This window comes from Rhea pennata, chromosome 8 (genome assembly GCF_028389875.1).
Source record: "Rhea pennata isolate bPtePen1 chromosome 8, bPtePen1.pri, whole genome shotgun sequence".
In the NCBI taxonomy this organism is placed as follows: domain Eukaryota; kingdom Metazoa; phylum Chordata; class Aves; order Rheiformes; family Rheidae; genus Rhea; species Rhea pennata.
Window position 1 is genome coordinate 31,853,488 of NC_084670.1, and position 23,081 is coordinate 31,876,568.

Genomic DNA, 23,081 nt, shown 5'->3' on the forward strand with positions numbered 1-23,081 from the left:
TATATCTTTGAAGCTTCACGTTTAAACATGAAAAAGTCAGGAAGTGCCAGCTTCCCCCCTCTGCTGCCTCTACGTGTCCGCCAGAGCTCCAGTCCCAGCCCTCACACTCCACGTTGCTGCAAGGCTGAGTGGCCTGAGCAGCTTTACCACGGTACCTTCTCCTGGAGCAGTGATCCCAAGATGTTTGAGCACTTTGCTGTGAAGCATTTAAACAGAATGATTTTATGAAACTTGACACAGGAGTAGGTGCAAGTAAAGAGATCCACTCTCACCCATGCAAATCCCATTTTCCCACCTTTGTAGCCTGAGATGTCAGAAGAGAGTGAAGAGAGGACCAAAGTGCCTTTCTGGTGGATGTCCCCCCCCACAGACACATCTGCTGCTCAGAGCCAAAGGAACAGAAAATTGGTGGGAGGTGGAGAGGGGAGAAGAGTCCCCAGATGTGATGGCCCTTGATTCACACCATCATAACATCAGCATGGGGTCATGAAGCGCAGGAGTAAAAGAGGGGTAATTCAGCTGGTGATCTCCAAGGTCCTATCTTCCACACTTCTCCTCCCAGCCCAGCGCTGGTGGCACACGTTAACCTCGGGAGCTTTACCGAGCTCTTAGCCGCGCGCCCGGGAGCAGCTCTGCCTTCCCTCTGGTGCTTCTCCTCTCTCTGCAGACGCACGCGTGTCTGAAGTCGGGGGGAGGGGGGGGGGGAAAGAGAAAAAAGAAAAAAAGAAAACCCAGATCAACCTATCTGACACACCAGGATCTGTTAACAGCCTGCTTCTCCTTTCGTAACGCAGGAACAAGCACCAGTCATTTCATTCACCGCCGGTAAGGAATACATCCAGGACGCGTCAAAACCCAACCTAGCCGGCTGCATCGGAAAAAGGCAGTTATCACTGCAAACTCTGTATACATTATTTATCAAACGAAGTCTCTGCAGCAGGACTACAATTCTCTTTTTTTCCCCCCCTCCACCCTCACCCCCTCCCTGGCGTTCGGAGAGGAGATGAAAGCAGCCGTTTGCAGGCGCCGACGGCCGGGCCGGCAGCAAGGCAGAGGTTCCCGCGGCAGCCCGGGGCGCGGGAAGGCTGCACGGAGGCGGCGGCTGCTGCCGGGGAGGTTTGTGCCCCGGGGAGGCAACGCCTGGTATTGTGGCAGCTCCCAAAGCCACGCTTTTCCCTTTTTTTTTTCCCCCTGCTAAAAGGGGGCTTTTTGCAACGCTGCAGCCAAGCAACTCCATTGTGTTGGACAGATGTGGGACGTTTGGGGATGGGAGGGGGCGATGAAGCGCTGCGAAAAAAGCTCGATTCGTACCAAAACTCACACTCCCCGCAGGACTCGGGTACCATTACCTGGGCACAGGGCAAAATGAGGATTTTCCCATACGTGAGGGTTATAAAACAGCTTTTGAGCCCCCAGCGCGTGCCACCCGCCAGTCACGTCAGGTCCTCTTCACCGCAGCTGCGTAAGAACATCCTGTGGGGAGGGAAGGATGCAAAAGCGCACCGGGGATGAGCATTTCTTTTCCATTTTCATAGGTGACAACACTTGTAAATCCTTTGTGTCAGGGTGCAAATGAGTAGGCAAACTGAAAGGGAACTTAAAAATTAATCTGCTCATTTGACTTCAGGAGGAGGGTTTGCTTTTAGAAAAGCTGCAAGGTTTAAGCAAGGTTGCCAAGAGCCCCCCCCCCAGCCCCCAGTTCCCATCCAGGGCCTGCTGCAATCCAATAATTATGCTAATAACCACAGCAAAAATAGCTATTCTCCCTCACCTGGTTTGCAGCGCTATTATCCATTTAAACACTACAGCATCGGCCACGAGCAGCGATTATAAATTAAGCGGAGGCCACGCACGGGAGAGAGGTAGCGGTGGGACGCACCTCCGCGGTCCCCAGCCCCAAAACACACCCAGCTTTCCCCCTCCCATTTCCCCTGCACGGGCAACGTGACTTCGCGGGGTTTTGCGCTCTTCCGTCTTCCCGGCGGCCGGACGGGAGCATCCCAAGGCGAGGGGTTCGCGCCCGCCGGGAGCCCCAGCCCCGCGGAGGGCTGAGACCCGGAGACGCCGATAAAACATGACAGCCCGGCGTCAGGCACGCGGGCACGAGGCCTCGCCGCCGCAAACGGAGAAAAGCAGGGGAGGGGGGAGAGGAAATAAAATCAGGAACGCGCGGGGCCGAGACGCCGCCGCGGGGCGGAGGGAGGCTTTAGCGGTGGCTTTTAGCTGCGCCGGCCCTTCCCCGCCGCAATTAATTACCGCAAGCCCCGTGCCCCGACCGAAGACGAGAAGAATCGTATTTATTTTTGTGCTTACATTTCAATTGCCATGTAATTAAGTCCTGCCACGCACTTAAAGAGGATTTAGAGGGTGTTTAACCCCGCAACTCAACGTAACTGCCGTTAATGCTTCCTCCGCGCCTTCAGCCCGTTTCCGACTCGCACGGGCCGCGTTTTGCCGTAGCGCGGAGCGGGCAGCGTCCGCACGCGAGCTAACGCCCGTTGGCTGCTGCTGCTCCGGCAGCACCCCGCGAGCTCTGCCCCTCGGCGGTAAGGACACGTCCTGCCTTCAGCTCCAGATCTGTTCGGTTTCCCAGTTAGCCATCCGCACAAAAATAAATAAATGAAATAAAACCCACAATTGTTGTGGTTTACCCAAACTGAGCATTTTGGGTACGTTCAGGAGAAGAAAAAGCAACGGCTGCATAAGTTCAGAAAACAGTTCCCGCACACCCATGCAAGTACGTATTCTGGGTAAGATGGCTCTTGCCAGAAACTAAACATTCACTTAGTTTTCACATTTTTATCAGCTTGGAAAACATCGTATCTGACTGGAGAAAACAGATGCTTTAGTTTTTCAAGTGTATTTTGAGGCAGCTTTGTTTTGTTTCTGAACTCCAGCAGTTCGCCAGAGCTGGCTCATACACACACAATCCCACGTTTCCGTGTTTTAATGGCCTCAGATCTGTATTTCTGAGCATGCAAAAAAAGATCGCCCCCAATTTCCCCAGCGCTAGTCCTAACCGAAACTGAGGCTTCTTGCCCATGGCTTATCCCAGGTGCCAGGCAGTCCCAACGCCAAATTTGCTGCAGCAAAACACCCTCCCCGAAACCCCCACTGTCACCCCATCCTGGGGACGGGATGTGTCACCTGCTCCCCTGCACCGGCTTCTGCCATGGCCACAGCTTTACGTTCGGCAAATTCACGTTTACGGGCAATTAAAAATAAATTCATAAATAACAAGAGTAGTCGACAGGACCACGATAAGCTGCTGCCAGTGCCGCGGAGCGACTGCATCTGCCAGCGCAGCCGCTTATAGCATCGCTCAGGTTTCCTCCCCGCTCGCCCTCCCAACACCAAATTGCTCACAAATACCACTCGTAAGCAAAAAAGAAAAATAGCAGAAGATATGTAATTAAGGTGGATGCACTGCATGATTTACCAGGGCTTTCCTATTTCTTCCTTCACTGGCCCATAAAACAAATCCAGGACAGAGAAAGGCCGTCAAGGAGCGGGAGAGCTTTGCTGCGTTGCGTTTGGCGAAAGCACTCAAATCCCTTTCTCATTTTGTATCACATGTCTTTTTATGGAGTACTTTGCAAATTAAGTGCAGCAGATCAATTATTTCACAGATTCCCCAAAGCTGGAGCGGCTTGGATCTGCGAGTTTAGCTCCTGCCAAACTTTAATTTGAACTTTAATTCAAATGCCCACGTTTCTAGGGGGATCACAGGAAAAAACAAAGCAAAACCAGAAAAAACAGCAGTGTTTCTCTAAGCAAATGGAAGGCTGCTCTCTTTGAGTGCAATTCCTACCTAGCATCCACACACAGCAGGGGAATAAAATTAAAAATAATGCAGCAGCTCAGCGTCTGAGTTTTACCAGTGAGCAAATTCAGGTTTAAAAAAAAAATAAAAATAAGAAACTCTCCCCTGTGCTCTAAGGAGAAGAGAAGAGGCAGTACAAGGGGAAAGAGAGGCAATAACAGGCTCCACGCAAGACCCAGAAAGTCACAGTTTGCAGTTCACATCCATCTGCTCTTTTCAATGAAAGGATGCCAGAAACTTGCTTTGTTTCCCCCCTTGCACATAGAGGCATTTCCTAGGGATAAGAAAGTAATTTTATATGTGTGTGTGTGTGTATATATATATATACACACACATTATATATATGTATATATATATATGTATATATATATATAAAATGTCTTGTTCCGTAACAACTGCGCCACTGGCAGGTGAGCCGTTCCCAGCGTCACCGGGGTGAGGAAAGCCAGCACCCAGACTGGAAATCACAGTGCTCCCCTCCAGGAGGGAGCGAGCCGGCCGGCAGCGCCGCGGCCCGTCTTTCCCAAAGGGATGGGGAGCAGAGTACCTTAGGAAAAAAGGAACCATTCACACCGGGAGCACGAGACAGAGAGCTTCGGTCCACGCGGGACCGAAGAGGAGGGCCCACCATGACACAGCAGGAGATCTGGCAGGTTGTGCAGCCATCAGCCCAAGGCTCCATCTCACCCAGCTGCAGTTGCCACAAAGTAGTCAGGGATTAGTAGGGATTTATGGCCAAAAGCATCCATTGCAGATTGAAAGTGAGCAGCATCCCTGGGTTGCTCAGGCCCATGCTGCAAGCCAGGCGTGATCTTCCCCCCCCCCCCCAGAATTGGACTGGCTCCTGCCCCTCAAGCAGCATCCAGGTGCTCCAGCAGCCAGAGCACCGTGGGTCACCTTCTGGTTCCCTTCCTCTCTTACTTGGTAGAGATTTGCTTGCCCATCTGCCAGCACCTTGTCAAAAAATAAAAGTTATAGCAATCAGAGGTGTAGTTGGGGGTATCATCTGGGCCTCGCAATCTTCCCCATGCAGCCGGTGCTGATGGAGTATTCAGAAGCCAGATCTTCCCAGGCTTTTCACCTTGTTGTGTTTCCGCAACAATTTCATAGGCTATTTAGCAGTTTTTCTACACCGTCTTTTTTGGAGGGTTGTTTGGTAACAGCAATTATTTCTTATCATTTGGTTCACCAACTTCTGCACCTTCTCCCAGTAAGCATCACCATAAGTTCCCAGCAAACATCCCAGCTGGGACAAGCTTTCTTCAATTCCTGGTGAGGCTGCGCCCTTCAAGCACAGCAAAGTCCTCATCTGGGCTTGGGATTTGGGTGGCAGGAGGAGGAGGAGGAAGGAGGGAAGGGAATCCAGGAACAGGCAACACCCTCCAAACAGTTTAGTGCCTCTTGTGCCTTAAACTGTGCGGGAAGCGATTTTTTAAATTCCTCAGCTGAAACTTTTCCGCCAGGAATTTCCTTTCCCCTGGGCTCTTCCTAAGCTGCAGCAAGTCACACGGAGGCCATTCGCTGCTGGGGAAAGGGAGGAGAACTCTGAATTTCTGCTGGAAGCCTCTCTCCTGCCCTAAAGCAACACACGCCATCATGTTATGCGCAGTCCTCACCAACTGCTGGGAACGTTAGGCCAGGCAGAGCACCCAAATCAACAGAGGAAGGCCTGCCTTCCCCCCACCCCTTCCATGAAGCATAATAATGTGCATAATAATGAAAAGAGAAAAAAAGTGTCTGGGAATGACGCTTCCTCTGAAACCCATCACTTGCAACCAGCTGGCACCAGCCTCTTTGCCGGCCAGCAGCAGGATGCGGCAGAGCTGGCCGCGGAGCTCCAGCTCCATCCCCAGCTGGTGCCTCCTCACGAACGGCGGCCCTCCCGGGCTGCTCTCCTCCACAAGGATAACGAGATTCAGATTGATGGGCCTGGCAGTTTCTACCATCAGATGAATGTCTTTTTCCTCCCCTTATCCATTAGGTAGCTGATAACTGCTCCACCTGCATACAGACATCAGCAAGAAGGCTCCATCATGCATCTGTTCTCTCTACTTTATCTGCCTACCTATCTCCTGTCCCTTGTACTGTCACTCGTCCCCTTTCTAGATCAGCCTTTTATCTACCTAGATTCCTTCTCCCTCGTTTCTTTGGCCGTGAAGCTCTGTTTGTGCTCATAAACAGGATCTTGTGCTTCTGCAGAGCCAGATTGAGCTTTGCTCCAAAGAGAAGAGCAGGGTAGGGGGGATTTTATTTCTAAGTGTCTAAGCTGCTGCCATAATCCTGCAAGGAGGTTTGCTTTGAAGCTCCAGCCTGGCTCTGCACTGCTGGCTTAGTGCCACAATTACTTCCCCTCCCAGCACAGGAAGGCAGGGAGAGAGGCCAAAGAGCCTGTAGTTAGCCTCTAATGGATACTAGTCAATCAAAGGCAGCAAGAGCTAATTAGTCCCAAGGTAATGGCTAGCAGCTGCAAAGGAGGAGGCACAGGGACAAGAAGTTTCTTCTCAGGTTGAGTGGGGCCATAAAGGAGCTACTGGAGACCCTGAAATGCAGACAGGGCTTTTGGGGGTTAGAAGGAGGTCTCCAAATGCAGTCCTTCCCCCCACCCCAAGTCACACTTGTAGTACTAGTATCAGGTCAGCAGCAGTGATTTACTCTACAAGGCACTGCCAGGAGCTCAGGGGGAGCCCTGGGGTATGGCAGAGGGGGCAAAGCCCTGGGGACAGACCCACCAGGGCTGGGGCATCCTCCCATGGGAATCAGTGGGATTACATAGTCTTTCCTGACACCACAAGTGCTGGGAACAGGAAGGGGTCCAGGTTACCTTCCCACCACACACCTACCTAATCTTAATCCTCCTTCTCCTGCTTTTTCCTTCCTCTCCAACTTCAGCAAGATCCCACAGAGGATAAGCTTGGGACACCAACAAGCAAACCAAGCTCCTTTCCTGTGTGCAGGGGCTACTGAATTGATGCAGCTGGCTTTACATTAGCATTTAGTGCCCATCAGTGCTTAGTTGCCCACAGCTGAGACCAGTTAGCCTCCTCAGGTCACCTGAGGAGAGTGGATCTCACCTCCAGTGCTGCTTCCTATTGCACTCTCAAGGCACCTTCCGCTTTCCTTCCTCTGTGAATACAACCAGAGCCCCTGCAGGGAGCAGAGGAGGAGAAGGAGGCAGCTACCCCACTTTGGAAATATTTCCACTTTTCTTTTTTTCCCTCAAAATATGAAGAAAAAGAGAGAACCTATCAAAGGAGCCCTGGGTGCCTGCGAAGAAGTAGCAGGCACAAAGCACAGAGCTGGGAGGAAAAGTGCAGCAGAAACATTGCAGTAATATAGGCTAATAACCCTGTAAATGCTGAGAGGCAGCTGAATAGTTGTATTTTCTGGAGTGCCATGTTATTGTAGGAGAGAAACCAGTAAACATATTTTCGTTTAGCAGCGGGGAAAAGAGGGGGTGGGGATGTACTGCCATTCCGCAGGGAAGCGGAGAGAAGGTACAGTGCAGGGAGAGTAATTAGAATTAATATGGGGCAATTTCCTAAGATTATGGCACTAGCAGGTCCCAACAAAGTCAGAACTCACAAGCAGCCCAGAGTGTGAATCAGCAGGCGAATTATAGCTGAGGAACATGCTGTATCTTCTCCACCACCAAATGCAGAACTGCTGGGAATATGATATCCCCAGCACGGACACTCTGATAGGGGCCGGGAAAAGCTGGCTCCTGGACCCTCGCTGGCTTGGCAAGATGACGGTCGGTGGTCAGCATTTCCTAGCACAGACCTAGTATTAAGACCTACACTAAATACAACTTGGGAGATTCAGCTTTGGTCAGCTCGTTGGAAATGTTTGACCTGCCGCTCCTTTGCGCCTCCGCTTCCCATTTATCGTATGCAAAAGCTACAGTGATAGGCAGCAGGATGCCCCTCGGATCAGACCTGGGTTAGATCCCATCTCCTCGAGAGCCTGCAACCAAATGTCTCAGAAGAAGGAGCCAGTTGTAACTGACAGATGTGGCAATCTTCACCTCTTGGCCCCGCACACACACTGCCCCTTCAAGGAAGGCATCATCCTAACGGATCATCCTGACAGAGACTGGCTCAAGGTTTTACGTTCTTCTTAACCCATATAGTCCCATGCACTTTTTTATAGTCTTCTATCCTGTATCGATGGCTGAGACTTCTTACAGTCCAAACACAGTTATTAAAGCCATTCATGAATTAAAGCTGGATTATCCAGGAACAACCATATCCTATCTTTGGATATATACACCTTAAAACACAGCTTCGAGGAGTATGGGTAAAGTTTTGGGTGATGCAGTCAGGAGATCTCCAGGTCTTTGATTCTTTTCATCATACTGGTACTTTAAAGAGCCTGTTAACCATATGTAGCATGTATAACGCTTCTTTCGCTTTTTTGGTGTTGGGGAGGCAAAAAGGTGCAGCCTGGAGAAGCCCATGCCTAGGTCCGGTCCTCTCCCAGGGATACAAAGGCACCTAAGTCACTCCAGTGAAAACGAGATGTCGTAAAACTCCGCTTGATTGCCCACAGTACTGGGAAGCACTGACCTCTGAATGATTGCCTGTAATTCCACTGACTCTGGTGGCTCTTGCAGAAGACAGTGCTAAAAATATACAGGTGCTTTGCATTTCTATTGTGTTGGCTAACAAAGAACCGCAAAGCACGCTCCAGCGTTCATTAATCCAAGCCTTACAAACCCAGCGCAGGTAGATAGCCACAAACACTGTGATTTGTGATTATCCCTAATAACACGCAGTGGGAAACCCAATCATACATTTCCAGTTATTAGTTGGAATTATTTAATTAGCTGCCCCATCCTGAAGCAGTGCCGGGGCACACCTAAGAGCAAGGGCAGGCGCCCTGGCTCTCCCGGCCCCTCATCTCTCCGACGTCTCCAAGCAGCCGTGCTCCAGCAATCCCACTTCAACTACAACTTAACTATCTAATGCAAAGCAAATACAAGGCAAACTGATTGGGTGCCGGTAAGCGGCAGGCGAGCCATTCAATCTGTCTCTGCTGTGCTAGGAATAATGAAAGTCCTCTGGCTCACAGACACAGCCTCGCCTGTCTATTAGCTTTATCCTCTCTGATAGATAAGGCGGCAATTCTTCATAGCGAGCCGGTTGGCATTAACTATTGGTCAGCACACAATAGCCCCAACAAGAGTAATGGGGCCAAATCCATCCCTAGTGGAACTGTACTGACACCGGTGATTTTAGGCTGGAGATAAATGTGGTCCTCGGAGTCTGGATTACCACCTGGAGGCTCTGAATCAATAACGAAATGAAAAGTTGTTTTGTTCCAAATCAAGACAACTTTAACCTATAATCCAGAGTGCAGGTAGGGGGTGAAACCATTTTAGCAAGAGAGATTTGTCTGCTTGGAGCATAAACCTAAACAAGCTTAAGACTGCACGGTATAATTTAATGGTGTTTAACATTGAAGCTGCCGTTCCTATAGCTACTGAAGGAAACTTAGCAACCCAGCACTCAGTTTCTGGGGCACAGAAATGCTGTCTGAGATAACCTAAGGAGAGTATGAGGATGTGTCATCCTCACCCATGTATTAACCCGTCTTACCCTCACGCACGTACCGCCATTGCGCCGAAAGCAGATCCCACAAGGGGTCTTTCTGCTAAAAATACACATATTTGATGGTGTCTTCTTACCAAATGACCTGTTTTCCTTTAAAAAAGTAATAACAGTAAGAACCAGCCTGTTTCACTGCTTGAGAAACAAATCCTGGCAAGAGGCAGGTTAAGTGCAAGGGCCCATGCAGGCACCTCCCACGGGTGCTAGCCCACGCACCGGCGAGGTCTAGAGCCCAGCAGCAACTGAAAAGCACCTCACGCCCCCAATCTAGTTGTTGGGGAGGCAGAACTCCCAACAGCCGAGACTGGGAGACCCGAGTTGGCCTCGTGCGCTGCAAAACGTTTTCTGATTCACCTCCCGCGCAGCTAGACAAGGATCCTTGGGTTAGGATGCAAAGGGCCAAAAAGGCACAACTGTTCCCTGGGCAGCTGCGGGGTCTGCTTGGGGCCGATTTAGCCTCTTCCCTCGCACCAAAGACAGCAAGACCGTGCTTGGGTCTAGTCTGCCTTGAACATCTTTCTGGATATCTCGCCCAGAAGACATCTCTAACATTAGCGCAGCTCCCCGATTTCAAGGCTAACATCACATGTGCTCTTTCTCTTCTGTGTCCCCAGGTCCTCCCAGACCTTGGCTGACTAAGGCTGGCTTAGAAGGCTCTTCCCTTTCCCAAGAAAATGGGGACTGACAGTGAAAACCCAGTCCTGAGGAACATGCTTATCAGCTTCAACTTGCTACTGCTAGGCGCCATCCTCAAGCCTTTTGAGTGCCGACTAGAAGTGACAACAGAGGCAGCCAAGAGGCCAGTGGTGGATGAGGAGGGCAGCGTTGCCAACTGCAGCCCAGCCATCAAAGAGCAGCCCATGGTCTTCCACCACATCTACAACATTAACATCCCCCTGGACAGCTGCTGTTCATCAATGCTCAAGTCTTCAGCTGAGGAGGTGAGTTCGGAAGACGACAGGATGGCGGAGTATGCAGAGCAGACCTCAGACAGCGAGAGCCAGGTCACCTTCACCCACAGGATAAACTTCCCCAAGCAGGCTTGCAAGTGCTCCACCTCCTTCCCGTCCATGCAGGATCTGCTGAGCAGGATTGAGATGCTGGAGAGGGAGGTCTCCATTCTCCGGGACCAGTGCAACTCCAATTGCTGCCAAGAAAATGCAGCCACAGGTAGTAATGTGATCCTGTCAGATCTGGCTGGGGACTAAGGGCTCAAGCAAAAGGAAGGAGGAATGAATGCAGGCTGGTGATGCCACCTGGCAGCCATGGAGGAAACCCCATGTTCACCCATGGTGCTGTGGCCACACCTTTGCTCAGGCTACTCCACTTCGTGACCTAAATTCATTAGGATGAAGCCTAGCTTAGGTCCTCTGAGGCAGGAAAGCTCCCAGGGGGAGGGATTTGGTAACTCAAGCACCTAGGCTGGCAGGGAGCAGCCCCCCCCCAAAACCCTCCACTCCTTAGCAATCCTGATTAGAGATCCGTAACTTCTCCGAGGACAGGGAGGAGAGAGACCTCTCCTGATTTCCTAAGGCGTTCCTGAGCTGAAGGCAGCACCCCGGGAGGCAGCAAAAAACAACTTCTTCATCTTCTCTGTAGGAAGAGTGAATAGATATGAAAATCAAAGCTAAAATAAATAAATAAATAGGGAATAACTTCTGTTGCCATGAAAGACACAAACAAAACCTATAACGCAGGCACAAAACTATCAACAGGATACTTCAGCTGAATGATAATACGTAAGTTTTATGAAGCTTTCTGTGAGTCCTCCGTTAGGGTGACTCTTTCAAAAGAGGCAGTTCAGCTCCTCTTTTCTCCAAGGCTGCTCTTCAGAGCCGGGAAAACAGCGGGCTGTTACAGTGAGACGGGCTGTGAGAGGTCTGGTTTACAGACCGGATTTCAATAGCAGGGGGGCTAGCGCGCGGCTCTTCTCCGCTCGCCTCGGGGAGCTCCGTGAGAGCGACGCCGCGCACGGCGCGTCCGCGTGCCTGCCCCCGGCCCAGCCCCGCGCCTGCCCGGCTCTGGGCCGCAGCGGGTGCTCCCGCCGACGGGCCGCGGGCTCCCGGCGGGGCGGGGAGAGCCGAGCGAGGCCGGGCAGCCCAGCGGGGGAACTGCTCTGCGGGCTCAACGCGACAACCGGGGGGGAGGCGAAAACAAAAACAAAAAACAACAAAAAAAAAATCCCAATCCAGCCCTTTCCTCCCCCGGGCCCGGAGCGATTAGTGTGATTTTCCGGCGGACTCCTCCGTTTCGGGGCGGTGTGTGTTGGGGGGGGTCTCCCCGGCGGGGAGGGTGCGGAGGCGGGCCGGAGCGGCCGCGCTCGGGGAGGCCTCTTCCCGCCGCCGCCGCCGCCTGACGCCCGCTCCCCGCGCTCTCCCAGGGCAGCTGGACTTCCTGCCGCCCTGCAGCGGGCACGGCAACTTCAGCCTGGCGGCCTGCGGCTGCGTCTGCGACGAGGGCTGGGCGGGCAGCAACTGCTCGGAGCCGCGGTGCCCGGGGGGCTGCTCGCGCCGCGGCGCCTGCGTGGAGGGCCGGTGCGTGTGCGACGGCGGCTACGGCGGCGACGACTGCTCCGAGCGGCGCTGCCCGGCCGACTGCGGCGCCCGCGGGCTCTGCGTGGACGGCGCCTGCCTCTGCGAGGACGGCTTCGCCGGCGACGACTGCGGCCAGCCCCGCTGCCCCAACGCCTGCAGCGGCCGCGGCGCCTGCCGCCGGGGGCTCTGCGCCTGCGAGGGCGGCTACGCGGGGGCCGACTGCTCGGCAGGTAGGGGCCCGGCCGCCCTCGGGGCGGCCCCCCGCGAGCCCCGCGGGGCGCTCGGCGGCCGAGGGGGCTCGCCGTCCCGCGTGACGCCCCCTGCCCTTCCCCGCCAGTGGCGCCGCCGGAAAACCTGCGCGTGGCCGCCGTGGGCGACGACAGCGTGGAGCTGGCGTGGGACGGCCCGCCGGCGGCGGCGGAGTTCGTGGTCTCCTACGAGCCGGCGGCGCCCGGGGGTGGCCGGCTGCAGCAGCGGGTGCCCGGCAACCGCGGCGCCGTCACCGTCCGGCCGCTGGAGCCCGGCCTGACGTACAACCTCAGCGTCTACGCCGTGCTCGGCGACGTCCTCAGCGCCCCCGCCACCGCCAGGGCGACCACCAGTAAGTACCGGCGGCGGCGGCGGCGGGGGGACGGCGGCCGGGCCCCGCGGGCGCCCGGGGGGCTCACGGCGCTGCCCCCTCGCAGAGCTCGCCACGCCGCGGGGGCTCGCGTTCAGGACCGTCACGGAGACCACCGCCGAGGTGCAGTGGGAGCCCTTCTCCTTCCCTTTCGACGGCTGGGAGATCAGCTTCACCCCCAAGGTAAGGCCGGCGGCGCGGCCACGTCCCTTCCTCCCGCTCCTCCTCCCCCTCCTCCTCCTCCTCACCCCTTCTTCCCGCGCATCGAGAAGACGTTGCCCTCAAATACCGCGTGTTTTCTCCACACTGGTAACAGAATCCGTACGTCAAGTATTTCCCCCGTATACATAATTTCCACAGCGTTTAGCCCTAAGTGCAGCTTCCAGCTGTATACGGAGCCTCTTCACAAGAGCGCTCATTCCCCGGCAGTAAAAGAACCGCTGACTAAGGGCTCCGCTAGGCCCTTCTCAGGCGCGCAGCGTCCTCGCTGCAGCAAAGGGCAGCTCTGAGAACGGCAGAACCTGGCCCGAAAGTTTCGAAAGCTCTTAACTGTAAAAGTGCAATCAGGAGGACTACCAAACGAGAGCTTGAAATAGCTCGTTCCCTGCTTCGCTTTCCAAGAAAAAAAAAAAGGGCTGGAAGGATCGCAGTGTAATTTTAGACCCACACAGAAAATTTCCTCCAAAGTCGAAGCTCCCGCGTGGCCGTTGTGAACCCAGAGGAAATTTTCATTCGCTGTCTGGATAAAATACTAAACAACGAGCTAATGGAAAGGTCCCCAGCGCTTTCGGCTTAGCCACGGAAACTAGCATGTCGTCAAAATGTTTCGCCGGTACTCACAAATTAATCTTTACCGGGTGCCCCCGGCGCGGGTCGGTGGTTAAATCGGCGTTTCGGCCCAGCGCGGTGGTGGAAGCAGGCTCCCGCCCCGGGCCGCTCCCTCGTTACGGCCGATCTCGCCCCTCGGGCGGCCGCGCGGACCCCGCCGGCGGGGCCCCGAGGGCCCGGTCCCCCGCAAGAAAAGTAAAATAACTGCACAGACATTTTCTCCCCGCCCTTTTGGCTTCCTAACTGCTTTCCTTGCCGTGGCGGTGAATGTTTCAGCCCATCTCAAATCAATTTTTTTAAGGACAAATTTGAGCTTTAAAAGATGGGAAAAGGTCCTCTTAAAACTCTCGAAACCCACCCAAGCATTTCAGCGCTTAAGCAGGGAAACAAAGTGCCAAAGGACAGCTGCTCCAGGGCTGCAGGATTTCAGGCGGTGCAAAGGGACATAGCTCGGGGGGCATTTAAGTCTGTGCGCATCCGTCAGCAAAGCGCCTGCGCCTATGTTGCAAGGCCCAGTTGCGCTCAGACGCCCGCGCGCCCGCAGCTGAAGGCCCCCTGTATCCCACCGCCTTTCCTCCTAAAACAAGGCAGAGGGTGCTGGCTTTCTACCTCCCTGGAAGCAAAGCTCGCTCCAGCCAGAGCTGAGCTGCCTCTTTACGTTGCCGCACCCCCAAATAAAAGCAAACGCTAGTCCAAGAGCGGGGAAGACCAGGTGCGTGCTCTCGCATTACTGTCGCGGCTCCCATCTAAGCAAAAGCACGAGCGCTCCACCCTCCCGAAAACGGGGCGAGAGGCCGGCTACGTCGGCGAGCTCACGGGCGTGAGAAAGGAAAAGGGAGAGCGAAGAGAAAACGAGCACGAGAAGCTTGGCGGTAGTGAGAGCGGCTCCGTGCGGCGGGGTGCAAAGATGGAGCAGTGAAAGGCTTAGGCACGAAAATTAGCGAAGGTAAAATGGCAATTGAGGAGTGAAATGGAAGATTTCCTGTTTAGAGAGAACAGAGAAGAATACGAATTGAAAGCTATGTGCAAAGATTTGTTTAGTATATTATTAGTGAAGACAGCAGAGAGAAAAGATCCATTGTCCAAACATTGGCAGGAAAGGTGACATTTGCAATTGCTTAAAGACTTATGTTTTTCAGAGCAAAAAACATGAAGTATAATGAATTTAATAAAGATACTTAAAAAGCAGTGTATGTCAAAATAAAGACCTTACAGTTTCATACCAATGTACAAACCACAGGAGGCTCCTGGCACCAGAATAGCAGCTGCAGAGGCAAAGGGAGACTAGCCCAGGCTCTGATTTTATTACCTTGTCTCTTCTGGAGGCAACCAGCTGTCAACATAACGCACAGGCGGCAAAATACCGCATGGCAGGGGGGAGAGATGGGGGATGGGGAGGGTTCTTCAGACCAAAAACCTGGGTGCTCGGCACTTGGTGGGTGCCAGATTTCTGCAAGTCTGTGAACCGAGGCGGAAAGTGCCGGGTGCTGGGGTCAGGGTGGAGGAGCCTGTTCCTCCTCCGATGGGGAGCAGACGGGGTGCTCCCGAGCCCCGCCGGGTCCCCGCCTGTGCATGCCAGCAGTGCCCCAAAAAGCTCTCCCGCTCTTGCGCCTCCATTAGGTGCTGCTAATCGCTGACGCTCGTTTGTCCCCCCGCAGAACAACGAAGGCGGCGTCATCGCGCAGCTCCCCAGCAGCGTCACCACCTTCAACCAGACGGGCCTCAAGCCGGGTGAGGAGTACACGGTCACCGTGGTGGCCCTCAAGGAGCAAGCCAGGAGCCCCCCCGCATCCGACAGCGTCTCCACCTGTGAGTGACCCCTGGCCCCCACAGGCCCAGCTCCCCAAAATAAGAGCCTGGTTATGTCCCCCTCTCATCTGGCATTCCTCCAGCAGGGGTAAAACTAGGGAAACTCGCCTTAAGCAGAGATATTTTTTTCATCATCCTTGAAAAGACACTGGTTTGGGGTTCTGTGGTGGCTTGAAATGGGTGGTCTGATTGCCTCCCCAAACGCCCTCTCCACCAGCGGTAACGGGCAATACTACCTTTACTGGACCAAGGCAAATAGCCCCTGAGCTGCGTCCTCTGCCCCACACCACGGTCAGGCGAGCCAGCAGCGCTCCGCCCAAGCACACAATAATCCCAGAAATCGCAGCCCTCCTGCATCGAGCTCGGCTCCAAGCCCAAAACCCGCTAACAAGACGGACTGGGGCCACAAAACCTGCCAGCACCTGGAGGTCAGAGCACCAAATGCAGAAAGGTGGTTTCCTTTAGTCAAACAGCCCGAATTTTGGGGGCTTAGCTGAACAGCCCAAATGCCAGAGATGCCTCGCGGCAACAGCTTTCTCGTGTAGCATTTTGTCACGCTGCCTCTCAAATTACCGCTGGCATAGAAGAAACGGTGGTGCAGTTAATGGGGTTGTGAGTGAAGGCACTGGTCAGCTATTATTATGCATCCAGATAAATTCTTTTTCTCCCATAATCTCGCCTGAGGTGCATTTCAGGCTGGACGCCCCCAAGAAGCATCTCTGTAAAGGTGCTGCCTACTCAAATAACAAAGAGATTAAAATTCCCACCTGTTTTTGTGCCACTAAATGCCCTCTACTCTCACCAATTCTGTCAAATTAGGCAGTGGGGCACAGAGCCAGAAACAGCATCACCTCCCCTCCTAACCAATTTGTTTGGCTGGTTACTTGTCCACCCCATTGACTAGATGAAATTCAGCAAGTGCAAGAGGACTGGGTCCTTTCCTCGCTGGAGGGAATCTGGTGATGGGCACAGCGCATAGCCACCACGCAGAAGAGGCTCTCCATGCCAAATCTGCTGCAATCTGACTTGGCAGCCAGGCAGCCGTCTACCTCCATCCAAGCTGTTGCAAACGGAAACGGCATTTAAATAGCTCCTGGAAGGTTATAACGAGGTGCTGTTCTCTTCAGGCTGCTAATTTGAGGCTTACCAGAGACAGGGGCCGTCTCCGAGCCCGTGGAGAGCCTGACAGAGCGAAGGGGAGGGTTTAGCCACCAGCAGCAGCCCTTGGCAGCTCGCTGCGGATTTTAGCTTCCTTGATACAGTCCCGTCCTACTGCTTTGCCTCTATGCTCAGCTCCGCGTGGCTTAACAGAGACATCTCCTGGTCAAGCAAAATCTTCCTTTCCCTTTCCCGAAAAGAAAAGGAAAAGGAGAAGGCTAATACGTCGAGCTCAATGATTTACCTTTGTAAAGAAGTGCCGCTAGCCAGGCAGGACCCTAGCTCTTCGCTCCAGAAGGCATCCAGCACTATCCTCTCTGCCACAGGTTTGCCCCCAGCATTCTTGTTTCCTCTCAGCACTCTGTGCTGGGAGATGGGATCCAGCAGGGAAGGAGCAGTTTCATGCCGCACAGCTTGCCAGCAGCTCGTTTGTAGCCCTTTGTGCTCTCTAGCCCTATCTCAATGATGGGGAACTGGAGATTCAAGAGGTATCTGGCCCTGGCTGTGTTGGACACCTGGCTCCTACCCCATTGCTTTGCACCCCAAACATGCTGCTTTCCAGTACTCCTCACTTTTCCACTGCAGTTTCTTTCCCAGACCCCCGATTGCCCCAATTTCCCCACACTTATTTCCTAAACCTCTCTCTTACTTATCCAGGCACTTCACCCCCGGGATCTTCCCATCCTGAGATAGAGCACATACTTATTACAAAATGACATTTTTAATATATAAAATAAATGAGCTGTACCTGCATTCAGAATAACCTGAATTACAAGACCAGTGTGTTTTTTCCTCACCTTGTCATCATATAAGCTGTCACAAGTGCAAGAAATCACCATACAATGAAAATGTGGAAAATAGACCGCAAATGCCTGGACAGAAAGTAAGTCATGAAACTGGCTGCCCAGTAGGTTTTGCATGTTAATGAACGGAGTACATGAGCAACAGCCAAGCATTTGCCCCCTTTCGGTTATTGAAACAGTTAAGACTTTGAGATGCTGTTGGACTCAAAGCATCACTCGATCAACTTTGAGCCCACTTTTTTTCAGAGGCTTAGCTTTTGGGGATGCAGAGCAGGAAAGACTCCATTTCTCTAAAAAAGAAAACTGAAATGTTGTAATAGTCTCATGGGAGTTTGAGGCCAAGGAGAAAGAAGTAAAGGCAGCAAGAGAAGGAGCAGCGCTCAGGAGATGCCCAGCACGAGCACTTTAGCTAAAAATCCCTTTTTTTGAAGAGGCCTGGTCGACACCTACTGTCGTTGCCAGATCATTCTAAAGAGTCACAAAAGCAACTGCCATTTTCTCCTGTCTTCTCCATGCTAATATTTCAAAAGCTGTCAGGATATTAAGAGCTGGCTAGCTCACCGAGATATCTCGCAGCTCAGCTACAAACTAGGAATTGGCACCAGAGAAGGAACATTTCTAGAGATGTTCCTCCTCACTTCTTGATCGTTTGGATCAGTTCTCGGCCTCAGAGTATTTAACACATTGTCAGTGCCTTTCAAAAGACAGAAAATCGTTGCTGATAAATTTTGCCAATGATAGAAAGGCTAGGGAAAGAGTAAGTCAGCTGTAAGGGAATCATCAATAAAGAACAATTTGAATGGCTTGAAGAGCTGGGCATGCGAAAACAATGTGTATTTTAACACACCCCAAACTGTGAACATTCGTCTAGGAACACAGACCGTGGACCACAGTCGGATGTAAAGATGTTGTCCTGGGAGGTGCTACCTGAAAAAGCCAGAGAGGACTTGCTGCCAATGAACAGCTCCAGACAAGGACACAAGCTGTATTATAGCTGTAGCAGGAATTGACGGGAAAGGTCTGGTATCCACAGTTCAAGAGAGATGTAGATAAAGCGGAGAGGGCTCAGAGCAGAGCTGTGAGGTTGGGTTAAAGGACTGGGAAGCCCACCACGAGCCAACCCCCTGGGCAACTTGGCAAGGCCCAGCTGGCCAGCCCTACAACGTTGGGCTGCTGCTGCCCTCCCCATGCCTCCTTTTCTGACCACCGCCCGTGTCTCTCCCCTCCAGTAATTGATGGTCCAACCCAGATCCTGGTGCGGGACGTCTCCGACACCGTGGCCTTCGTGGAGTGGACGCCGCCGCGCGCCAAGGTGGACGCCATCCTGCTGAAGTACGGGCTGGTGAACGGGGAGGGAGGGAAGACCACCTTCCGCCTGCAGCCCCCGCTGAGCCAGTACTCCCTGCAGGCCCTGCGCCCGGGCTCCCGCTACGAGGTGGCCGTGAGCGGCCTGCGAGGCACCAACGAGAGCGACGCCGCCCTCACCCACTTCACCACAGGTAGCGGCCGCGGACCGATTCACCGGTTTTCAAACCCAGAGTCTCACTACCCTTCATCGCCCTGGAAAGGGAGCGGGGCCGGCTCGCTTGGAGCCTGCCTAAACCAAGGTGCGGGGAAGGCGGTGCAGCTCTTCCCTGCTGCCACCCAGCTTTGCCCTTGAGCAAACGTCCCCAGCCTCCACGAGACCCTGTCTTGTGATAGCCCTTGAAATAGGTCCGCCGCACGGTGACTCACTGTGTGAGCTCTGCTTCTGCCCAGCTCCAGGGTAAATACTGCTCTGGCTAAGGATTTTTCCTGTCTAGCAGACCTGTGCAAAAGCCGCCTGTACATTTTTGCCTGCAGTATAGCAACAATTATCAACATTGAAAAGGTTCAGCTCCAGCCAGTGCCTTCCTATCTGCAAGCATTTGTTTTTCTGTTCTACTAGCAAATTGTTTGTGAGGATTAAAAACTCATCCCGACTCTGCAGAGCATAAACACTGCAGCACGAGTCAGAGTCTCCGCGGGTGTAAGTCGGACTGCACCTCTAGCGATGAGTGGAGCCGAGCCAGCGCTGCCCCGCGGGGCTCGCCGCTGCGCGAGCGCACCTCGGCGAGGCGGAGACGCGCGCTGCTGCAAACTGCAGATGGGTTGGCCTTTAACGAGGGCGTGCGTTTGCATAGCTGGATCCAAATCAAGGTTGCGCCAGACTGAGAGGTGTTCAAATCTGCCTGTGCTTTAGCAAGCGCCCCCCCCCCAAAAAAAAAAAAAAACAAATGAGCTGAAGTTTCATCTGCTGTAACAGAAGGAGATAGTAGCACAAGGAGAACATCAAAGTTAAGATTCAGGTCCAAATTAAGGTGTCTCAGATCCCATTACAAAGCAAATCAATAGAGTGAACGAGAGATGCAGCTCACTCTAAAGCAGAAAGCTGCTCGCTTGGCAGCTGAAGTGTCCTCTGTCCATCAGCCACCGCTTACTAAGCTCCTGTTCAGCTACCTAAACCTAAACCTCTAGTGCCACAGTCCCTGCTACGTCCTCTGCCCCACGGGGATCTCTCACATTGCCCCGGGCATCTCAGACAACTCCAGATGCCAGCGTTTAGGTGACTGGCTCAAATACGCGAGCTGAGGTATCAGTCTGAGGGTGAGTCCTGGCTCAGCCACCTCCCAGCGCAGCATCCAGCTGCCTGCGGGTTCCCACGGGGACGAGGTCCTGGCCAGCAGCACATGGAGCTCCCACCAGCTTCAGTGAACACTGAGGCCCTCAACTAGGCCGGAGCCTATGGCCAAACTTTAAAAACCAGAAGCCGTGCCCTTAATAACGCCTGTAGATGACCATGCAATTTTCAATGCACCAAAACTGTGGGAAATGTAGTACTTGGAGAGAAGGAAGGGACCTTCTTTAGGCCCGAGAGGCTTGATTTTAAAAAGATGGTCGCTCCTGTACCTGCTCAGCTGCCAGAGCCAAGGCAGATGCATCACCTGAGAAACCTGCAGTCGAGCACCTGAAAGCAACACAGTTAAAAATGTGGTTATCTTATTTTATATCTTATATGAATACTCTAACTGGTCAGTAAAACTTTAATTAATGTTAAGCCTGCAGATAGCTACCAGGTTTAATTTACCATGCTATAAAGGAGGAAGTAGAGAGCATATTTCAGTGCTATTTTATGGTATATAAATTACCTGCCATGTACATTACTAGTGGATACTAGGCTTCCATTACAATAACTGTAGTGCGTGAGTTGTGTGTGTACATATATATCTCTATATAGATATATATTTATAACGTGAATTTCACTGCAATTGATTTGCTGAGTTGGCCTTCCTTGCTTTATTTCTAAAAGACAACATAAAAAATGCCCCCATAAAAAAAGGATCCAGAAAAGAACAGTAATTACCCCTGCCTCCTAGCATTCAGCAGCAGCCAGATCCTGTCTTGATGCCTACACAGATCTGCAGCTCGCAGGAGAGATGTGTTGTGCAAGTCCACGTAGATTTGGTACACACAACCTTAGCAGTGCTGATAAACAAGGCGCAGCGTCAGCCTGAACAACCTTGGAACGCGAAGGAGCCCGTAAAGAAGCTCAAGGTCTTCCAAGCTACCCCATCAAAATTCACAGGAGCTCCGTTCAGCGCTTGGCTGCTGCAGAGCCCCCTTTCCCCCTCTTTTGCATGGTGCCTCAGTTTCCCTTGCTGCAAAATAGGAAGAAATAATACTTTTCTTCTATAAATAATTCATCATTAGCTCCAGGAACAACCCACTGAGGGATGCTGTGACTGCACCAGTGTCACATCCACCCTGATGAAACCCTTGGCAGCTCCTCGCCACGGGAGCCAGGCTCGGCCACGGCCGTGCTGAGCCGGTGCCTCTGTCCCTTGTGTCGCACAGAGATCGATGCCCCCAAGAACCTGCGCGTGGGCGCCCGGACGGCGGCCAGCCTCGAGCTCACCTGGGACAACAGCGAGGCCGAGGTGCACAGCTACCGCGTGGTCTACAGCACCCTGGCCGGGGAGCAGTACCACGAAGTGCTGGTGCCCCGCGACAGCGGCCCAGCGACCAGGGCCACCCTCACAGGTAGGCTCCCTCCTCCTGCAGAGGTCAGGTTTGGGTGGTAGGAACCCCGTGCAGCATCTCCAGCAGGTCCCATCTGAGCGCCTGGGACGTCCCAGCTAGAGCTGCTGGAGAACAAAGGGAGAAATAGCGGAAGGAAGGTGTTTTAGGTTGATCTGTAAACAGTATTATTTCCCTCTCTCTTCCCCTCCTCCCCCCCCCCAAAAAAAAAAGTAGCATTTCTGTGGTCCAGGCAGATTTGGGCTGGAAGTACACTGCTGTTGCTCATCCCAGAGCACTGTCTACATAAGCACGGAAGAAATCTGAAAGTCGCTTTAATGGGAAAGAGCCCCAAACCCAGGTATCCCATATCGCGCCGTTAGGAAGCCAGGATCCTCGAGTTCATTACCCTTTTCCAAATGAGGCACAAAGCCCTTTGGATCGGGGGAATCCCGTTTTTCAGCGCGTGCCCCGTTATTGGCGACGTTTAGGCGCTGCAGAGGCTGGAATTACGTGCCGTGCTCCAGACGCTTCCCCGCCACTGCCAATCTCAGGCGGTGTTAAGCAAAATCCCCCCGGACCGTGTTAACAACGTGTTCATAGATAGTGCTGTCCTTTAGTGCTCTCTGTAATGACTCTATTCCCCTCGGTATTTAGCTGCTCTTCCATTACATGCCTCAGCTCCAGAGACACGGAGGCTTAATCGGTAGCTGTAACTGATTTTTATATAGTGCTTGTTTTCCTTCATCATCATCATCATCATCTAAGTGCATTGCTTCTCGCTCCCAGGGTGCTGTATAATAAACAAACAAACAAAAAATTCTTATTACGGCAGAGAAATACCACCCTGCTAAAAGAGAAATCTCTTAAATTTGACTTGAAGGCCTCCCTTTTTCCGCCGCTGGCACTAGCAGCTGTTTAGCGGCTCCGCGGCAGCCCGCCAGCACGGAGGTGGAGAGCAGCACAACGCCTCCTCTGAGCCTGGGGAACCCGCAGCCCGTTGCACCCCAGGCCTGGGACGAAGGCAAGCCCGGGAAGGGTGGCGGGGAGGAGAGCCGGCAGCAGGCGCAGGGCAGCGCGGTCCGGGCACCGCTGGCCCTGGGAGGTGGCGCTGAGCTCCGAAGGGGCGTTGGGCAGCTTTCCAAAGATGCAAATCTCTCCTCGCTTCGCAGAGATGCAAAAGCAGGGCTGGAGTTTTGCAAGCCAAACGACAGCAGCCGCCCTCGGTCAGACCCTTGCCCGGGGTCTTCCCCACGCCGCCTTCGTCCCTCCCAGCCCACGCAAAACCCCACTGAGAAATGCCCCTGCTTCCACGCTGGGGCACCTCTCCTGGGAGGCTTCCTCACGGGCGGCTGGCGCAGAGCGCCTCGGAGGGGCTCCCCGCACCCGCGGGGTAAAAGCCAGCGCCAGCTCCTTTTGCTGGCTCCGTTTGCCGTCTCTGCCTCGCCTTGTCCTTCCAGCGCCAGCCAGCGAGAGAAAGTCTCGTGCGATGAGGCACGTGTGTTTTGGGTGCAAGGCGGGAGGAGGAGACCGTTGCGGGGTGAGGCTCCCGTGCTGGGCTACGGCAGGGCCGTCTCGGTGGAAACGAGCTTTGCTCTGCCGGTGGGTTTTTATAGCTTTTTCTAACCCGATGGGAGAGATCAATAATGCGCAGGCAGGAGAGAAATAAAGCCATCAGGAGCCAAACAGAAGTGACAGACAAACCCAGGAGATACTCCACTAAGATAAAATAATGATCAGCAATAGGTGCTCAGGAAATTAGCTAGATTAGCTAGATTTCCGTCACCCTTGAGGCGGGAATTGCAGAATATGTCAACCACAAAGAACATGTTTGATTCAGCTCCCAGAAAGACCGTGCCTTTA

At 53.3% G+C, this 23,081-nt stretch overlaps 1 protein-coding gene across 2 annotated transcripts in view; it reads left to right on the plus strand.

Moving 5' to 3' along the window:
• The first annotated feature begins 10,106 nt into the window (after positions 1-10,106).
• TNR (tenascin R) overlaps positions 10,107-23,081 on the plus strand; it is a 29,204-nt gene continuing 16,229 nt past the window's right edge. Inside the window, exons 1-7 of one of the 2 annotated variants that reach the window (XM_062581115.1) lie at positions 10,107-10,602; positions 11,813-12,220; positions 12,256-12,567; positions 12,653-12,768; positions 15,072-15,222; positions 18,413-18,682; positions 21,057-21,242. In XM_062581115.1, coding sequence (XP_062437099.1) covers positions 10,107-10,602; positions 11,813-12,220; positions 12,256-12,567; positions 12,653-12,768; positions 15,072-15,222; positions 18,413-18,682; positions 21,057-21,242 — 1,939 coding nt within the window. The remainder of the gene's footprint in view (positions 10,603-11,812; positions 12,221-12,255; positions 12,568-12,652; positions 12,769-15,071; positions 15,223-18,412; positions 18,683-21,056; positions 21,243-23,081) is intronic. The other variant, XM_062581116.1, reaches the window with a different exon arrangement.